This window comes from Copadichromis virginalis, linkage group LG1 (assembly GCF_057382275.1).
Source record: "Copadichromis virginalis isolate Kocher_CV1m ecotype Utaka linkage group LG1, C_Virginalis_male_GT1.1, whole genome shotgun sequence".
NCBI lineage: Eukaryota > Metazoa > Chordata > Actinopteri > Cichliformes > Cichlidae > Copadichromis > Copadichromis virginalis.
The window spans coordinates 39,408,188-39,425,612 of record NC_140618.1 but is presented as its reverse complement, the minus strand read 5'-3'; the positions used below and the strand labels follow the sequence as shown (position 1 = coordinate 39,425,612).

Sequence of the window (17,425 nt, the reverse complement as noted above, 5' to 3'; positions counted from 1 at the left end):
ACGTAAGAGACCATCAGCCATTTTTCTTTGAGTATGATGTTGGCTTCATCTAACTAGGATTAAAGAAGACTCTCATTTGCATGTTTACCACTGTGATAACATTCTAGATTATTCAAGCAGCGCTTTGGATTTTATAACAGCAGTATCATGTGATAAAACTGCATTAAAAAATATATACTCCCGTGTTAAAACCAAAAAAAAAAACCTGATACGTTTTGTAATAAACGTTTCCAGATTTACAATAATGAGCTTAACTGAAGCTTGATTCTTATTGCTGACAAAAATCCAGCCTGTAATAATGAGGCTTGTGCATATTTTAAAAGCTAACTAACATTTTAGGATCACTCACTTAAAGATAATACCTGCTATGTCTGTCTCTGACAAGCTGAGTGGGACTATGTTGCTGAGCAGTAATACAGATGTTTCACAGATGTTTCACATTTCTGAGTATGAAATGTGCCATCTGAAGCAGAGGTGGCATGCATATTTTCACATTTAAAAACAACAACAAACAAACAGAAAACAAAAACAAAACAAATATCCAAATCCCCAAATTGAAAAGCACAAATACCTACACAATGACCGAGTATCTGAGGGCACTTGTGCATAGCTCTACTAAGCCAGGTGTGTCTGTCTGTATGGAGGATAGGCTCTGGTGTCAGCCTTGTAGCTCTGATGAGGTTATATGCATTAGTCTTTTTAATAGGGTTAGTGCAAACCTACCATCCCACCACAATAGAGCAGCAATTTTCTTTAATTATATTTGAGACCAGTTCATTATTGTTGGTGATTTCAGATATCTTAGCACACCAGAAATCAAAAGTTGACAAGAAGAAACAGAAAGACAGAAGAAAACAAAAGGGTAAAGAATGGAAAAGAACAACACGGGACAGAGAAAGGAAGAGACTAAACTAAACAGCAGACTCGAACGTGCAGCATGACACTGTACTGCCTGTCGTTTCCACCAGCAAATGCAAAATTCAGGGAAACTCCAGGCAGTACAGTGTGCACGAGCTGCACTGGAGGTTTGGAGGAGCCTGCATGCACAAAACTGATGGGAAACTGTTCTGGGTGGCTGCTCCCATCCCTGGAGCAGGGGCTGGACAGGGAGAGTGGGGAGGGGGTGGAGGTCCATGAGATGGGAGGCAGCACAGAGTAAACCAAATCTCGCCAATGACAACAGTGAGGATGGGGAAAAATGAAGAAAACAAAGTAGTGTTCAGTCAAACAACACATGACGAAAATGGTAAAACAAGCTAGCTCTATGAGAAAAACAAAGTGTGTGAAATATATTTGAAATAATTCCAATTAGTCCAGTCCTCTCCAGACTGAAGTTGACTCAGAGTTGATCAAACATTAACCCTCTGGGGTCCAGGGTATAACTGGCTGTTTTTGACTACTTTTGATTTTACGTCTATATTTCACCTTTAAACACGGTTTATCTTGCCTGTTTGGCATCATTCTTTTCAGCAATCTACCTTTGGAGGCTTTTTTGGAGCAACTGTGACATTCACTAGTAGAACTGACACACAAAACAAAACAACGACTACACTACACACTAAGTACACACTAACTATAGCCTCCGAACACGCTAAACATCACAAATCTCTCACATGTGAAACCTCGCTCTCTCTCCTAAAACTTCCCCCTCTTCCTAAACAACCAAGTGCCACATGTTGCCATATAAGTTTTTTTGATTGGTCAACATGGTACACTTTAACACCAATAGAAAAGGGGTGTTTTTACTTTTTTTTTTTTTTAATTTTGCTCGCAAGCAGAGAGTGTTTGCTAGCGCTCTCCTTAGAAAATGACATTTTTACCGTTCTTTCCCACAGTAAACACCACTGTAGTTTTTATCTTAACTCTGGTTTTACGTGCCCTATCACCACAATTTAAAAACTGGTGTATAGTTCTAAGTCTGCACTTTCGACCCAAGTGGAAATGGAGACTGTGGGTCGCTGCATCTGAACTGAACTAAAGTTTCCCCAAAACCACAGCTACCACTAAGGTAACTTGACTCTGACAGAACCCCGTGATCCACATTTGTGTTAACAAACAAAATGCCAAAAATGTAGACATCAGAGTTTGTGTTTTATAGTAACACTAAGTTCCTTTTTAGATGCTAACAGAGGATGTGTACTCTGATATACTAACGGGTTTAAGAATGACTAAATAATTAAAGTCGAATTTTGAGGAACAGAAATACAGAACAACTTTAAAGTATTAAAGAACAGGTTTTACTACTGTCGTATTAAGTACTGCGAGTCTTTTCTTGCATTTATGAAAAAGTTTTGTTTTTAGGTTCCTCACATATATGAATGTCAGCAGACGTGTGTCGTTATTTCACACTGGCTGAGGATTTATGAGCAGATTAACTGTGACTCTGATGTTCACCCTGCTTCTACCTCCTAGCTATAACTGATCCCACCATCATTAGCTAGTTTGATCTAAATGAGTTTGACTCATCCTCCAGTAAAAGTCTTACCCTCTCTTTCCTCCTCCATGTGGCTGATACGGAGGGACAAGGCAGCCTTCTCCTCCCTGGCCCGGTCTCTGGCACTGACCACCTCAGCTACCATCTCCTGCCACTCCAGCACCTGGCTCTGAGTGTCATCAGCGCTGCCTGATTCACTTGCCTACGTTCAGCAGGTGCAAAAAGGGATAAGAGACCATCCGTGAGTATTAAATGTAAAACAAAAGCAGCAGGTTTAAGAAAGCGTTTGGGTGCTGGACCTGAGAGGCAGCCCTCTTGGTGAACTGCTCCAAGTCTGCCTGTAGTGTCCTCTGTTGCTCCTCATACACCACCAACTTTGCCTCCAGCATTTCTAACGATAACATCGAACAAAAATAATGTTCATTTTTGAACTGAGGATTTCCCTAAAGCATTTTCCAGAAAGTTTAATTTTATTACCGTTTTTTGCTTTAACCTCCTCGTATTGCTCCACCTTCCAGAGGTTTTCTTCTCTCTCCTCCTCGAGTGCAGTGATGCGACTCCGCAGGGCAGTCAGGTCTGGGGGAGCAACTCCAGCCTAAATAGAGTCAAACGTGTCTGTTTACTTGGCAGCTTTGCTTACCAAAGGACTTTCAGCATTTTGACGCGTTTTCGATTTTCACTCTGGATAACAAACTGAAAACGGCGTCCTGCAGACGATCGGCTGATATAAAAGGAAAACAGATAACGTGACGGATGCTGCATCAGCTTTATGGTCATGACGAGCAGCGCGAGCAGTAACGAGCTCAAATCTAAAAACAGGTATCGTTTTAACAACGCCAAAGAGAAAGCGATCTCTCTCCCTACAACTCAGAACAGTGTCATATCCTGTAAGACACAGTGTTACATGATTTAACACTATGAAATGAACTCTAAATCTACAAACAGTGGTCCCTCGTCGCGGCCTCGCTGTTTCCCGGATTTTTTTGTGCAATTTTCCATGGTTTTTAATTTATTTATTTATTTATTTTTTACAGCGCTTTATGTTCTGCGTCCTGATTGGCTGTAGACCACTGTCAATCACTCTCCTCCGTGCTGTGTCTCCTGTACTTTACAGAACGCGTTCAGTTTGTCAAATCTACATAAATCTCTGATCGCCAGCAGTGTGGCTCTGAAGTGCTGGACTTTTTGTTTGTAAGTTTTCTCCCCAACAAAAACAATCTCGACGAAACGCTTTGGACCGTCAAAGGCAGCTGCTGTTGGTTTCGTTCTATAACACTGGACTTATTTTTCTATGAAGGTTTGAAGTTTGTGTTTAAACAAGAGAGAAAAGTGTGAAAATGTTCATGCCTGTCTGAGAAAAGCGTATAAAGTGTGTAGTGAGGGGTTTAAAACAGCTATAATAATTGTAAAAAACATAAAGTTGGCTACTTTGCGTATTTTACCTGTCGCGGGTTATTTTTAGAACGTAACTCCCGCGCTAAACGAGGGAGCGCTGTAGTATAGTACACCATAAACATCTACATTTCTATGTTTTATTGATAAAGATTGCATACAATTGTAACATTTATACTTGAATAACTGCTGGTTTTATCATTCATAGCTCAACAATTAGTGGCTTCTCTTGACTGCAGGAGTTATTTTCTTCAGCAGTGCTGTGCAAACGTTTTGAACAGCCCTTATGTCTTTATGTTTCATGTATGTTTGACCAAAACAGAGTTGTACAAGCCTGAAACCTGATATCTGGACATCTTTATTCAATACAGCCTGACCTCACTTTTCTTGTTCTGTGAAGGTCACGCCATGACGGTCTTCCACTGGGGTTTTTTTTCCCCTTTTACTGCACTGGCAGTGAATTTGGGATCTTTGCCATAAGCACAGCACAAAAGCACAAAATGCTTTGTTCATCCGACTTGGACAACTTGAAACCCTCACCTGGCTTCTCTTCAGTTCCTCCTCCAGCTGTCTGATTCGACTTTTAGACCAAGCTTTCATTTTTAGGAACTTGGCCTCTGATCTGCTGGCTTCATCTGTTTTCTGCTTTGCTTGTGCTGCAAAAATAACAAAAGAAAAGGTTTGAAGCACTGAAAGAATTTGAAAATGTCCTCATGTTCTGCTGCATTTTGTGAACGAACTAAAAATTCCCAGGATGTACATGGGAAAACGACACAAACTGACCTCTGAAGGAGTTCAGATAAATCATCAAAATGAAGAACCAACCTTCCAGCTCAGCTATCCTCTGGATGGAAGCTGAATCTGTGAGCACATTTCCACTTCCTGATGCCTCCTGACTGGCAGGTGGTGCTGCTGCCTGGGCTCTCCTCAGGTCCTCCAGCTGCCTCATGAGATCCTGTTGGGTTTGATCCAGCTGTGCTTGATGCTGCTCGGTCATTCGCTGCACCTCTGCCTGCTGCTTCTCCATCAGGTCACGGAGTTGTGCTCGCATCACATGCTTCTCTGCCTCCATTTTGGATTCAAGGCTCTCTCGCTCAACTTGTAGCCTCTGCAGCCGCTCTGAGAGTTCCTGCGTGGACAAAGTATTTGTTCCACATAAGTTTCAAGGTGTCATTATTTCAAGAGAGGTTGAAGAATGTCTACGAAACAACAATAGAGAATGTTCTATAGGCTGAATGAAAAGTGTCTGTCTGAAACAAGCTGTTTTAGCCCCTCCCCCTGAGCTCGCTACATGTAAGCAACATTAGGGATATTTCTTCTCTGGTCTGAAAACGAGTGTTTACAACAGTCTGAAGCTGCGTTTAAGCTCAAAGACATTTATTAAATATGGAAATTGATCTTTTTGACAGAAAACAAGGAAAAACACCAACGTCTTTATTGAGACGCAAACAGGAGCGGCGAGTCTGCTAACCTTTATCTGCTGATCTCTCCCGTCCACCTCTCCCTGGAGAACATCAATGACCTGAGTTTTACCCAGCAGCACTTCCTCTTTCTCGTGAAGCTTCTGTTTTAGAGCCTTCAGAAGCTGAAAAGGAAAGCACAGATTCACAAACAACACAAAAATTCCAACTTCTTTTAGTTGCATGAACTCCTGACTGTCTGTGTTACCTGCTCCAAGTCTGCACTGGCATCTGACTTGGCTGCTAGCTTGAAGAGCTCCTGTTCATGCATCTGGTTGATCTCCATCAGCTGGCTGTCCTTCTGAATGATGATGTCTTTGAATGTCTGGATCTATAAACAAGCACACGACTCATTGTGAACCCGAGACAGCTAAATTCTACAAAAGAAGCTGTATTGTCCTCTTTGAAAACCTACATTCTGCTTGTACATGCTCTCCTTTTGGCTGTACTGCTCCTTCTCTGTAGCCAGCAGGTCTTTGAGGCTGTCTGTCTGCTCCTGCAGCAAACTGTAGCGCTCCTCTGCTTCCCCCACTTTCTTAGTCAAGCTCTGTACCAGCAACTGCAGCTCCTGCATCGCCCCGCCGTCCTCAGCCTGGGGGGACAGAACACATGAGTGACAGTGACCACATCTCTGAGAAAATGCAAGACATCGCCTGTTGTGACTCAGCTGTAATCCATTTTCTTCTACTTTTCTAACTTTGTCTGCCTATTATTAACACGTGCAATATTTAGAAAAAAGCAGTGAGATGATTCTACATGCTCAAAGCATTTATGACCTTCTGTGGTGGTGCAGGTGTGATGGGCTGATCTCCAGCCAGCGCTGTTTGCAGGTGGACAATGTAGGCCTCTTTTTCTGCCAGTTTCTTGTCCTTCTCTGTCAGCATAGCGTCCATTTCTTCACCACGCTGCCGCTGAGACTCCAACTCCTTCATCTACACAAAGTATTGGTCAGAAAAATTAGATTTCAAAGTGTAAGCGTACACCTAGGGCTGTTCGATATAACGATATATATTGGATGACGATATAAAAACGTCTGTCGTTTGATTTTACGCTATCGTTTGTTTCGTGGTGTCGCAAAATAAACTGTTTACGGTAATATTTCTTCATGGTTCTGATGTCACTGTAGTAAAGTTCTCTCTTTCTCTTATATTTAATATCACCACACTACGGACGGACAAGCGTTTGTTTTTATGCGTTGTCGTTAGCAACAACGACGGTAAAACCACCGCGTGTCCGCTTGTTTATGTTCCACATAAACCTTTCAGAATAAAGCTCAAGATCCTGTTGAGACTTTTCAAAATAAACTGAGTCACGTGAAAGAGCAGATTATTTACGGATGAGAAGTAAACAAAGAGCCGCCAGGTGCTAAAAAATAAACCTTAGACTCAAACATTAGAACAGGCTTTTCCCCGCAGCACGCAGTGTAATAAATACTCACAAAGAAAACGGCGCTGTTACAACTTATATCTAAAAATGTATTGTTTCATGCATTGGTTAAAACACTGGACTCCAGCTACATGACGCGCAGCTGGAAACACTTCACACAAGTCGAGATTCACAGAATTTACAGAAAATGTTACATTTTTGTGATTTATATCGTTATCGGACGATAGAATTCTTATATCGGGATATGAGGTTTTGGTCATATCGCACAGCCCTACGTACACCTCAGGATATGTCACAACAGAAAAAGAAATGAATACATCCGTTTGCTCAGTGGCACCATTGTGGGTGCGCATATTCATGGAGAGGATGATTATTCTGTAACTACAAGAAGAAATGAAGAAAAAAATATGGAGCCAGGAAAAGTAGAGTAAACTGGATTCATTTTTCCATAAATGTACTGGATTCATCTCTGTCGATACGAGCTGCGTTTCCTGCGGCCATTTCTTTGTTCTCTGCTGAAATTAGCTGCCGTTGCTGTTCTTCTGTTGTGATTATAATTCAAATTAAGAAAGATAAATGTAATTATAAAAAAATAACTTCAAATAATTAAGTGGACGTGGTGGGGACACAGGGTAAGGCTAGTTAGGCCAAGACTAGCACATATGTGTGTTCCAACAATACTCCAAGTAACATCAGTGGGAAATATCTCATTTCCCTTTATCTGGTAGGCATCAGAATCAAAGTATGCTTTACTTTGGTTTCCAGTTCCACATCTCTTTGTCCAAGCTGCTGTTCTAGTTCATCAACCTTCTTCTTCAGCAGGACAATCTTGCCTCGACTGGCTTGCTCTCCTCCTTCTGATGAACCCTAAACATGAAGAAAGCACTTTAACAACCCCAATGGAAACAGAGCAGAAACATGATTCAAATGGGATCCACATGGCATGACTGTGTCTGAGCTTATAAAGCCAATGGTGCACTGAATCGCTGGAAAACGTTTAGTATTTATTCATTTCTACGTTTAACCCTTCAGTTCTGGATGTGTGTGCACATCTCCACCTTTTTGCCGTGTGTTGGTGTGCTCGGCCCCTGCTGCTTCTTCAGCTCCTCGAGCTGTGCCGTCAGAGACGTCACCTTGGCCTTGTTCTGCAGACGCAGTTTGGACAGTTTGGCTTCACAGGCCTCCTTCTCAGCCTGAAAACACAAAGAAGAACTTTAACTCCAGTTTAGTGCTTCGTTACGTCATCAGACCAGATGGTTTAACTGTAATATTTTAGGACACGTTAATAAAAAGTGAACTTTGGCAGCTTTAGATGTGTGTGTGTGTGTGTGTGTGTGTGTGTGTGTGTGTGTGTGTGTGTGTGTGTGTAAGCACAGCAAAGGTTTACAATGCAGGAAATGCTTGCACTCTCCTGTAGCGCGGTTGCTAAATCAAACACATTCCTGTCTTTACTGTGGATTGAAAGGCTTGACTGTTTAATATTTAACACAGTTGATGTTTCTCACTGAAAGATCCAAGTCAGAGAGCAGCTTTAAAAACAGTTTTGACCAATTGTGCCTGCCTCAATATTCCATTTCCCAATCTATGTGATGACTCATAGGATTGAATAATTTAAGCACAGTCCTTATAAATCAAGGAACACCATGCAGAGTCCTGCACACTGGAAAAACTTACTCATAGACTTAATCTTTGAAAAATGTATCCATCTGTGTACCCACATCCCCTTTTTTTGCTTGATTTTCTATCAAAAACTGAACAATGTTTACATTTTTAGCTATATCTGCACGCTACTCAAGAACACACTGACAGCCCAGCTGAGGCCACCATTTATAAATAGCACGTGTCAGTCTCTATTTAAAACTAACAATTGTACCTTTAGAGGTGGAATTTGCAAACATTCATTCAGAATTTGCTTCTAATCTGATTCTAATACAGTTACAGTTGAGTGTTTGGACAATGGCAAATTTGCCTCTGTGTGCACAGGGGATTTTTAATCAAACAACCAAGATGAAACTCAAGATTTTCAGCTTCAACTCGAGGTGTTTAACCAAAGTCTTGTATCAACAGTTTAGGATTTACAGACATCTGTTCCCTCATCATTCCACGAGAAAGTAAGTAGATAAAAGATATGAAATTGAGTGAACTGAGCACTAAGGTTGAACTTGTATTGTAAAGATTCAATAAGAGAAAGCAAAAACTAAATCGATAAACTGGTACATTCAGCCAATCCATCAAAGCCCAGACATGTCCACTAGCCTATCCAGAGGAACACAGACTTTTTCAGGCCGGCTGAGAATCTCTCCACTGTGTACGGGGTTGACCTGAGGGCCTCCTCCAAGTAGAACATGTACAAAACACCTCACCCAGAAAGCATCAGGTCAGATGCCCAAACCACCTCTCAATATAGAGGAATAGCAGCTCTACGCTTCACACTTACCTTGCAGCAGCAGATTTGAGCAGGCACCTGTCTGCCCAGCCTTCTTCAGAATGATGTCAAAGTTCTGCTGGAGGTGGGAATTAAACTTCATGTGGACCCAGGCCACTGCAACATGCTCCCAGCTAGGGCTGGGCCATATCATACCGTTCACGGTAATACCGGTATAACGTTGGGCAACGATAAGAAAATGAAATACCGCGATAGAATATGGGTAAAACGCACATGCCTTTGTTTACACATGGCGGAAAGAGCATGGCGGCGACGGAGAATGAGAAGGGTGAAAGTGGAACTGGTTTAGCTTTCGTCCGTCAGATACACAACAAAGCACTATTTTTGGTAGCGCATGCTAGCGGGCCGTCGTTATTACCGTGTTGTATGGAAAATACGGCGCACTTAAAATCATCCTTTGATTTTTCTGAAAGTCGACAGAGCCCCTTATAATCCCGTGTGCCTTATGTATGAACTCTGGTTGTGTTTACTGACCTCGAAACGATTTTATGTACACGGCGCTCGAAAATCTGTCAAATGTTTTAGTGCGACTTTGCTGAGCTACGAAGCCGCAGCGCTCGATGGATTGTTGGAGCATTATGCTATCGTAGGCGTAGACGTACTGCACCTCAACATGATATTACCGTATTGTGTGTGTATAACCTCTTTTTAAGTTTTGTGGATATTATACATGGTTATGCTGAGGATGTGTCGGCCAGTTTCCACTGGAAATGCCTTTTGGTTAAACTGTCAGCGAGGAATTTGCACTGTTACATTTTTATATAACTTTAATGGACATAAAAAAACAGCTGCTTGTTTAAGTGAAAATACATTGATGGGGTTTTTTGCACTAATAAAGTTGTGGAGTCGTAAAGTATTTTGTCTAGTGTCAGTTATATCGTCAGTTATATCGTTTTCAAATGTATATCGTGATAAATATTTTTGGTCATATCGCCCTGCTCTACTCCCAGTACACCCTCACTATGTGTTTGGGTGTGTCTAGCCTTTTCAGCACCTTCTGCCAAATCACCCCCAGGTGGTGAACAGGCGACAGTTCAGCTCCTCTCTTCACCCAACTGTCTAACAGTGTAATTCGGTGCATAAGCATAAAGGACAGTCAGGATCCGTTCTCTGACCTGAATACGTAAGGAAATGACTCTCTCGTCCGAAAGACTGTTTCCAAGCCATGTGCTGGGGAGACCCCAACTATATCTAGCTGGTATTGCTAAACCTCACGCACAAGTTCAAGGGGGTTAGGCTATATTCATCCAGGCACCACAGGCTGAGGCCTGCCTAACAGGTTGGGAACCCAGTAACTCGGTCTTGGGCAGAGTGAATCCAACTATTAAAAGCAATCCTTGCATTAAAAATTTTATAAGATTGTCCAATTACTTTTAAACCTGTGAAATGGAGGATGTATGTATGTGTATAAAAATAACTAAATAGCTATAACTGCTACAGTAATGCAATACTTTTGTTAAACCCTTGAATAAAGCTGAAAGTTTGCACTCCAATCATATATTGATGGTTTAATTTAAATTCCACTCTGATGATGTTAGGCAAAATTTCAAGAAATATATAATTATCAAAATACTAATGGACCTGACTGTATGATAACAAAAGCTAGCACATGTTTTTCATGGTTTAATCAGAGAAATATGATCCCAGTTTGGCACAACTGGACAACACTGTCCTACCAGATGCACAGCTCTTTATTGGACTAATATTGTAGAAGAAATTGTCCCCACCTTCAGCTGGTCATCTTTGGAGCAAAGAGCTGCATCTTTTTCACGAATCATCTCCTTCAGCTGAGTGACAAGCTGCTCAGTCTGGGTCAGCCTCTCTGCCATTTCTTCCACAGGAATCTCTCCGCCACCAGCATGGCTGGGTGGAGAGCCCGAGCCCTGAGAAGAGACGGACGAGGTGGTGAGTCAGTGAAAGGAACACTGATAATGTTGCAGTGAGCGCCCTCATGTTTATTTGCAACACAAAATGCTGCTTTGTTTAGAAACTGTGTAGAGTATGCAGAGACTGAACATATATATGAGTGAGAAGTATTAGAATGATAATGCAGTAATAGTACTGTAATATTATAATAGAGTGCAGAAAATGTACAATATGATTTGCAAATTGACACTGATTACATCAGTTAGTCAGAACTAATCCGAATGTCAACATATGAGCTATAAAGCAAAGAGGATCCAGATGTGAGGAGCTTTAAGCTTTAACAGTGACTCCGCGCCCTCACAGGCAGCCAAGTCAAAGCCAGCAGTCCCACTGCATAGCTTACACCAGGTTTCCTTTCAGCTAATTTAATGCCTTTTATATAATAATGACACCACGTGAAATGACATGAAATGATTCATCACAGTGTGAAAAATGCTGTCAGGTACATAGAAAGGTTACTCTGTAGCAGCTGTGGTTTTGAAAAGGTGATGGAGGCAAAATCTGGAAACAGTCCAGTGTTCCAGTGTGCCAAAGTCTAGCACTTTAAGGGCTTAATGCTTGTGTAATCTTTCAGAATATAGTTTGTTATCGGTGATAATCAGTGATTACTGAGCCTTCGAGGAATGGGAAACGAGCACATGTGTACTTACTCCAGAGCCGGGCTCTCCCTCTTCACCAGAAAACCATTTAAGCATGGTTACTCTTGGACCTGAAACATCAACACAAAAAGTAAATATTCACGGAGTAACAATGTGTCCTCTTTCAGTTCTCTTCAGTGTGTTACAAGAAGAAAATCTGCATGTATTATTCATCACATCTTACGGCACACACCTCTACATCCCATCCCATCTTTTTTCACTGCTATGGTGAATATTCATATTCAACAATTTGCTCAGTGTAAGTACAAATACTCCCAAGAGGCAGTTTTGTTTTGTTTTTTTATCTTGGTTCTGTATAACGGCAATGAACAGACATTTGTACCATGGTCACCTCGGGCACACCGCTCTGATGGTGAGCCTAAAAGCCCCACCCACCTGCTGTTCAAACTTCTGTTTACAAAGAGTAGAAGAAGAAGGGGTGAACGGGAAGGAGCAGTATATCTTGTTTCAGATAGGATAAAATGAGGGCCTGCATTAAGGCTCAGCAGAAGCTAAATAATGCTTAGATGGAACTGTGAATCATCCAAAGCAATATGCTGGGCTAATTATCTCATTTCTTTCATATCAGCAAGGATTTTGGCATCCAACAACTCTCAAAACAAAACAGTCTAATGAGGATAAAACCATTTCTTTGCATTCACTCGTCACCTCTCTTACAGTGGTGCACTTTTGCCTCTTCAGACTCACTTTTGTTTAGTTCAGGATGAGCCAGGGTGACTCAAAGTCAGCCTTTGTTCAGGAAGGACTACGTGGAAGAAGTACAAGTCATAAGATTTCACTAAGTAAACCTTCAGAAGAACTATTAAAGCCTTGTGGTGATGCAAGTGAGTCAGCTGCTGCCTAGGGTGTGGAGATGGTTGCCCTTATGAAACGGGCTTTATGTCAGAAACGCCATTTAATCTGAGCCTAAAGTTCTCTAAAAAAATGTTTATAATTGACAACAAAAGCCTATAATAATGTAAATGAATTAGAAGGTCAGCGGTCACAGCATTACAGGCAACACAAGACTGTGCTCGCAATGTCCGCTCTTAAAATATTTACTAGCACTCTAGAATATCAGATTGACTGAGGAGTGCAGGAAGGTTTTCAGGTCACCTGAGCTAACAGGATAAAGCTATGCCAAGTCAGACAAGGGGCTGTTTGGATGGTGACCAAGGATAGATTTAAATATAACTGTAAAGACTTTCTAACTTTCCAAAAGGCCATCAGCTGATTTGGAGCAACAAAAGGCATGTCCTTCCTTAAACCCAGACCGACAGGTGTTGATCTTCCACTCAAACCACTGCAAGACTAAATGTAGGCTTAAACTGACCACGACTCGAGGCCCTGTGCTTCACATAGGGCACCAACAGGGTGCATGATCAGCCAAATTCATTCAGCTCGCTGAACCGTCCAACCCACGTGACGCAAGGTGGAAATATCAGGTCAAACTGGTTTTCCGATTCATGCCAGTGTAGCTTTTCATGAATTTCAGGACTTTTTTAGGTTTCTGCGAATTATACCTACAAACACAAGTTTCAAGCAACAATGAGCCACAAGCAAGAAGAACAACTGAAGTCTGCATGAAGTCTATAACGCAGAATCATTCCCGGTCAGACTGGGAATGTGTGGTATTTTATCCTTAAATCCTCCTAGTGTGCCTAATATATGGAAATTAGGAGCACGGTTTAAGCTACTGCAGGCAAACATTGTTGAAACACAAGCTCGCGTTTATATGGTAATTATACACACACTAAATTCATAATAGAATCGCCATGTTACAGGAGGAAAAATAAGAAATGTAGCGTCTCTAACGTTTGCTCGACATTAGCCGAGCTTGAGTTAGCAACCGGGATCAGCAATTCTTACAACTGACCGTCCCGTACCACAAGTCATCCGACCTCATAACGCTTCGCACTTCGTTCAGCAGCAGGTCTTTAGGGGCTGCCCCGTGCAGGTCGGTCGGGTTTTTTTTTTTAAATGACCAGTTATAGCTAACGCTAATCCAACCAGCTAACTTAATCTTGTCAGCTATGCAGCTACATGCTAACATAGTTAGCTCTGAATTTCATCTTGGCCGCACGAGAAATTCGCTATGTCATGCGTCTTATACCCGGTAAAACATTACTTTCAACAGCTCACCGGGTTCACAAAGTCATGAAGAATCCACTTCAAAGATCGCCACGTTAAACAAATCCTGCAATATTACATTTTTATTCTTCTTGACGACTAAAGTGAAACGGGACAGATTGCTCACGTTTGTCAATAGACAATTGGGATGACAATGCGCATGCGCATTTCTGTTATCTTTGCGGGAGTCCGGAGGGTACCCATCTGTGTATAATTATTAACGAGTTACACATTGCATATAAAAATAATGTATTTGTCCACAATAAAGGAGTTAAGTCTTCCATTAGCTAAACATTTAAATTTAAACACTGGAATAGGCATGCTGTACTCTCCAATCCTTATCAAAGAGAAACCAGCGACCAAGAGAATAATCGTCATACCATTTCCGCTTTCGTTTAAACGGCCCTTTGCTGAACCCTAATTTTGTTGGCAAACAGTGTGTCACCACAATAGTTTTATCAAGCACCACTTTCAATCTGATATTTCTTTTTTTCTCCTTTTTTAAACGATAAAAACTAAAATGACTCTTTGCTTTCTCTAAGTATTTCAACAGATTTCTTTCTGTATTTCAAGAAATCAAAACAACAAAATTCAAATTGTCATCACCTTGCCTTTCTCCCCCCAACCGCTCAACCTTGGTATTCACGTGGTTTGGAGAAAAAGCAAGAGAGGTAAGGTTAGGGTGGTTTGGTGCAGAGGAGTAATAGTGGACATACTGGACAAAGGATGGCGCAACTAGTTAAGAAGAAATAAGGAAGACCAAAGAGAAGATTCATGGATATAGCAAAGAAGGACATGCAGAGGTTTGGTATGACAAAAGAGGAGGGACAGGATATGTTGGCAGGATATCCACTATGGCAACCCTTAAAGGGAGCGTGTTGTTAATAATCATTTTTTGGTTTTTTGCGACTAACAGTAAGAACAATACGTTTACATTACATATAAACATACATATAATGTAGGCAGTATGCTGTAACGTATCCAATGCTACATACAACTGGCTATTTTAAAAATGACCACAGAGGTGTGCAACCTTTTTAATCTGCTTAACTCTGCATTTATCAGTAAAACTCTTTTGGCTATTAACCATTGGTTACAAATTGAGTACAAACACACACATGTACACAGCGTAGATGTGTACATGTGTACAAACTGCTGACCTGAGTGAGTAACTAGTACAGTATGAAAAACGAAGAAAATGCAACATGATGTAAAAAAAATATATATATATATATATAAACACCCAGCACGCCCCTGCGGGCGGTTTATCCTTCAAGCTCGGGTCCTCTACCAGAGGCCTGGGAGCTTGAGGGTCCTGCGCAGTATCTTAGCTGTTCCCAGGACTGCGCTCTTCTGGACAGAGATCTCCGATGTTATTCCCGGGATCTGCTGGAGCCACTCGCCTAGCTTGGGAGTCACCGCACCTAGTGCTCCGATTACCACGGGGACCACCGTTACCTTCACCCTCCACATCCTCTCGAGCTCTTCTCTGAGCCCTTGGTATTTCTCCAGCTTCTCGTGTTCCTTCTTCCTGATATTGCTGTCATTCGGAACCGCTACATCGATCACTACGGCCGTCTTCTTCTGTTTGTCTACCACCACTATGTCCGGTTGGTTAGCCACCACCATTTTGTCCGTCTGTATCTGGAAGTCCCACAGGATCTTAGCTCGGTCATTCTCCACCACCCTTGGGGGCATCTCCCATTTTGACCTCGGGACTTCTAGGTTATACTCGGCACAGATGTTCCTGTACACTATGCCGGCCACTTGGTTATGGCGTTCCATGTATGCCTTGCCTGCTAGCATCTTGCACCCTGCTGTTATGTGCTGGATTGTCTCTGGGGCATCTTTACACAGCCTGCACCTGGGGTCTTGCCTGGTGTGATAGACCCCAGCCTCTATGGATCTTGTGCTCAGAGCTTGTTCTTGTGCTGCCATGATTAGTGCTTCTGTGCTGTCTTTCAGTCCAGCTTTGTCCAGCCACTGGTAGGATTTCTGGATATCAGCCACCTCCTCTATCTGCCGGTGGTACATACCGTGCAGGGGCCTGTCCTTCCATGATGGTTCCTCGTCTCCCTCCTCTTTCTTGGGTTTCTGCTGCCTGAGGTATTCACTGAGCACTCGGTCAGTTGGGGCCATCTTCCCAATGTATTCTTGGATGTTCGTTGTCTCATCCTGGACTGTGGTGCTGACACTCACCAGTCCCCGGCCCCCTTCCTTCCGCTTAGCGTACAGCCTCAGGGTGCTGGATTTGGGGTGAAACCCTCCATGCATGGTAAGGAGCTTTCTTGTCTTTATGTCAGTGGCTTCTATCTCCTCCTTTGGCCAGCCTATTACCCCAGCAGGGTACCTGATCACGGGCAGGGCGTACGTGTTGATGGCCCGGATCTTGTTCTTACCATTCAGCTGACTCCTCAGGACTTGCCTGACCCTCTGCAGGTACTTGGTGGTTGCAGCTTTTCTAGCGGCCTCTTCATGGTTCCCATTCGCCTGTGGGATCCCCAAGTACTTGTAACTGTCCTCTATGTCTGCAATGTTGCCTTCTGGTAGTTCAATCCCCTCAGTTCTGACTACCTTCCCTCTCTTTGTTACCATCCGACTACACTTCTCCAGTCCGAACGACATTCCAATGTCATTGCTGTATAGCCTGGTAGTGTGGATCAGTGAATCGATGTCTCGTTCACTCTTGGCATACAGCTTGATGTCATCCATGTACAGGAGGTGGCTGACAACTGCTCCGTTCCGTAGTCGGTATCCGTAGCCAGTCTTGTTAATGATCTCACTGAGGGGGTTCAGGCCTATGCAGAACAGCAGTGGGGACAGAGCATCTCCTTGGTAGATCCCGCACTTGATGGTGACTTGTGCTATGGGCTTGGAGTTGGCCTCTAGTGTTGTACGCCACATCCCCATTGAGTTCCTGATGAAGGCTCTTAGGGTCCCATTGATCTTGTACAATTCTAGGCATTCCAGTATCCAGCTGTGGGGCATTGAGTCATAGGCCTTCTTGTAATCAATCCAGGCAGTGCACAGGTTGGTCAGTCTGGTCTTGCAGTCTCGGCTGATTGTTCTGTCTACCAGTAGCTGGTATTCTTGCCAATTCCTTTCTGTGTCCCGCTCATGTATTGACCCATGTGCCTGTTCATCTTAGCCGATATGATGCCTGACAGGAGCTTCCATGTAGTACTGAGGCAGGTTATTGGTCGGTAGTTGGAGGGGACCGGTCCCTTCTTGGGGTCCTTGGGGATCAGGACCGTCCGGCCTTCAGTTAGCCATTCCGGGTGTCTCTCGTTAACTAGCAGCTGGTTCATTTGTGCTGCCAGACGCTCGTGGAGTGCAGTCAGCTTCTTCAGCCAGTAGGCGTGAACCATGTCGGGCCCTGGTGCTGTCCAACTCTTCATACTGGAGACCCTTTCTTGGATATCTGCCACTGTGATGGTTACTGGACCCTGTTCAGGGAGGTCGCTGTGGTCTGCCCTCAGATCCTCTAGCCACTGAGCATTGCCGTTATGGGTTGCATCCTTCTCCCATATGCTCTTCCAGTATTGCTCCGTCTCCAGCCTTGGTGGTGCTGTTCTCTTATTGTTCCCTTGCCACTGAGAGTACACCTTTGCTG

The 17,425-nt window shown here is 42.9% G+C and overlaps 1 protein-coding gene across 4 annotated transcripts in view; it reads right to left on the bottom strand.

Moving 5' to 3' along the window:
- Positions 1-13,947, bottom strand: part of LOC146719245 (uncharacterized) — a 38,587-nt gene extending 24,640 nt beyond the window's left edge. For all 4 annotated transcript variants that reach the window (XM_085462106.1, XM_085462116.1, XM_085462126.1 and 1 more), the window contains exons 1-14: positions 13,825-13,947; positions 11,695-11,753; positions 10,846-11,001; positions 7,731-7,865; positions 7,426-7,539; positions 6,063-6,218; positions 5,702-5,878; positions 5,495-5,617; positions 5,298-5,411; positions 4,652-4,955; positions 4,367-4,482; positions 2,912-3,029; positions 2,734-2,825; positions 2,486-2,636 (exon numbers count right to left, since the gene is read on the bottom strand). In XM_085462106.1, coding sequence (XP_085318232.1) covers positions 2,486-2,636; positions 2,734-2,825; positions 2,912-3,029; positions 4,367-4,482; positions 4,652-4,955; positions 5,298-5,411; positions 5,495-5,617; positions 5,702-5,878; positions 6,063-6,218; positions 7,426-7,539; positions 7,731-7,865; positions 10,846-11,001; positions 11,695-11,739 — 1,801 coding nt within the window. In that variant the 5' untranslated portion in view covers positions 11,740-11,753; positions 13,825-13,947. The remainder of the gene's footprint in view (positions 1-2,485; positions 2,637-2,733; positions 2,826-2,911; positions 3,030-4,366; positions 4,483-4,651; positions 4,956-5,297; positions 5,412-5,494; positions 5,618-5,701; positions 5,879-6,062; positions 6,219-7,425; positions 7,540-7,730; positions 7,866-10,845; positions 11,002-11,694; positions 11,754-13,824) is intronic.
- Between the last annotated feature and the right edge of the window lie 3,478 nt (positions 13,948-17,425).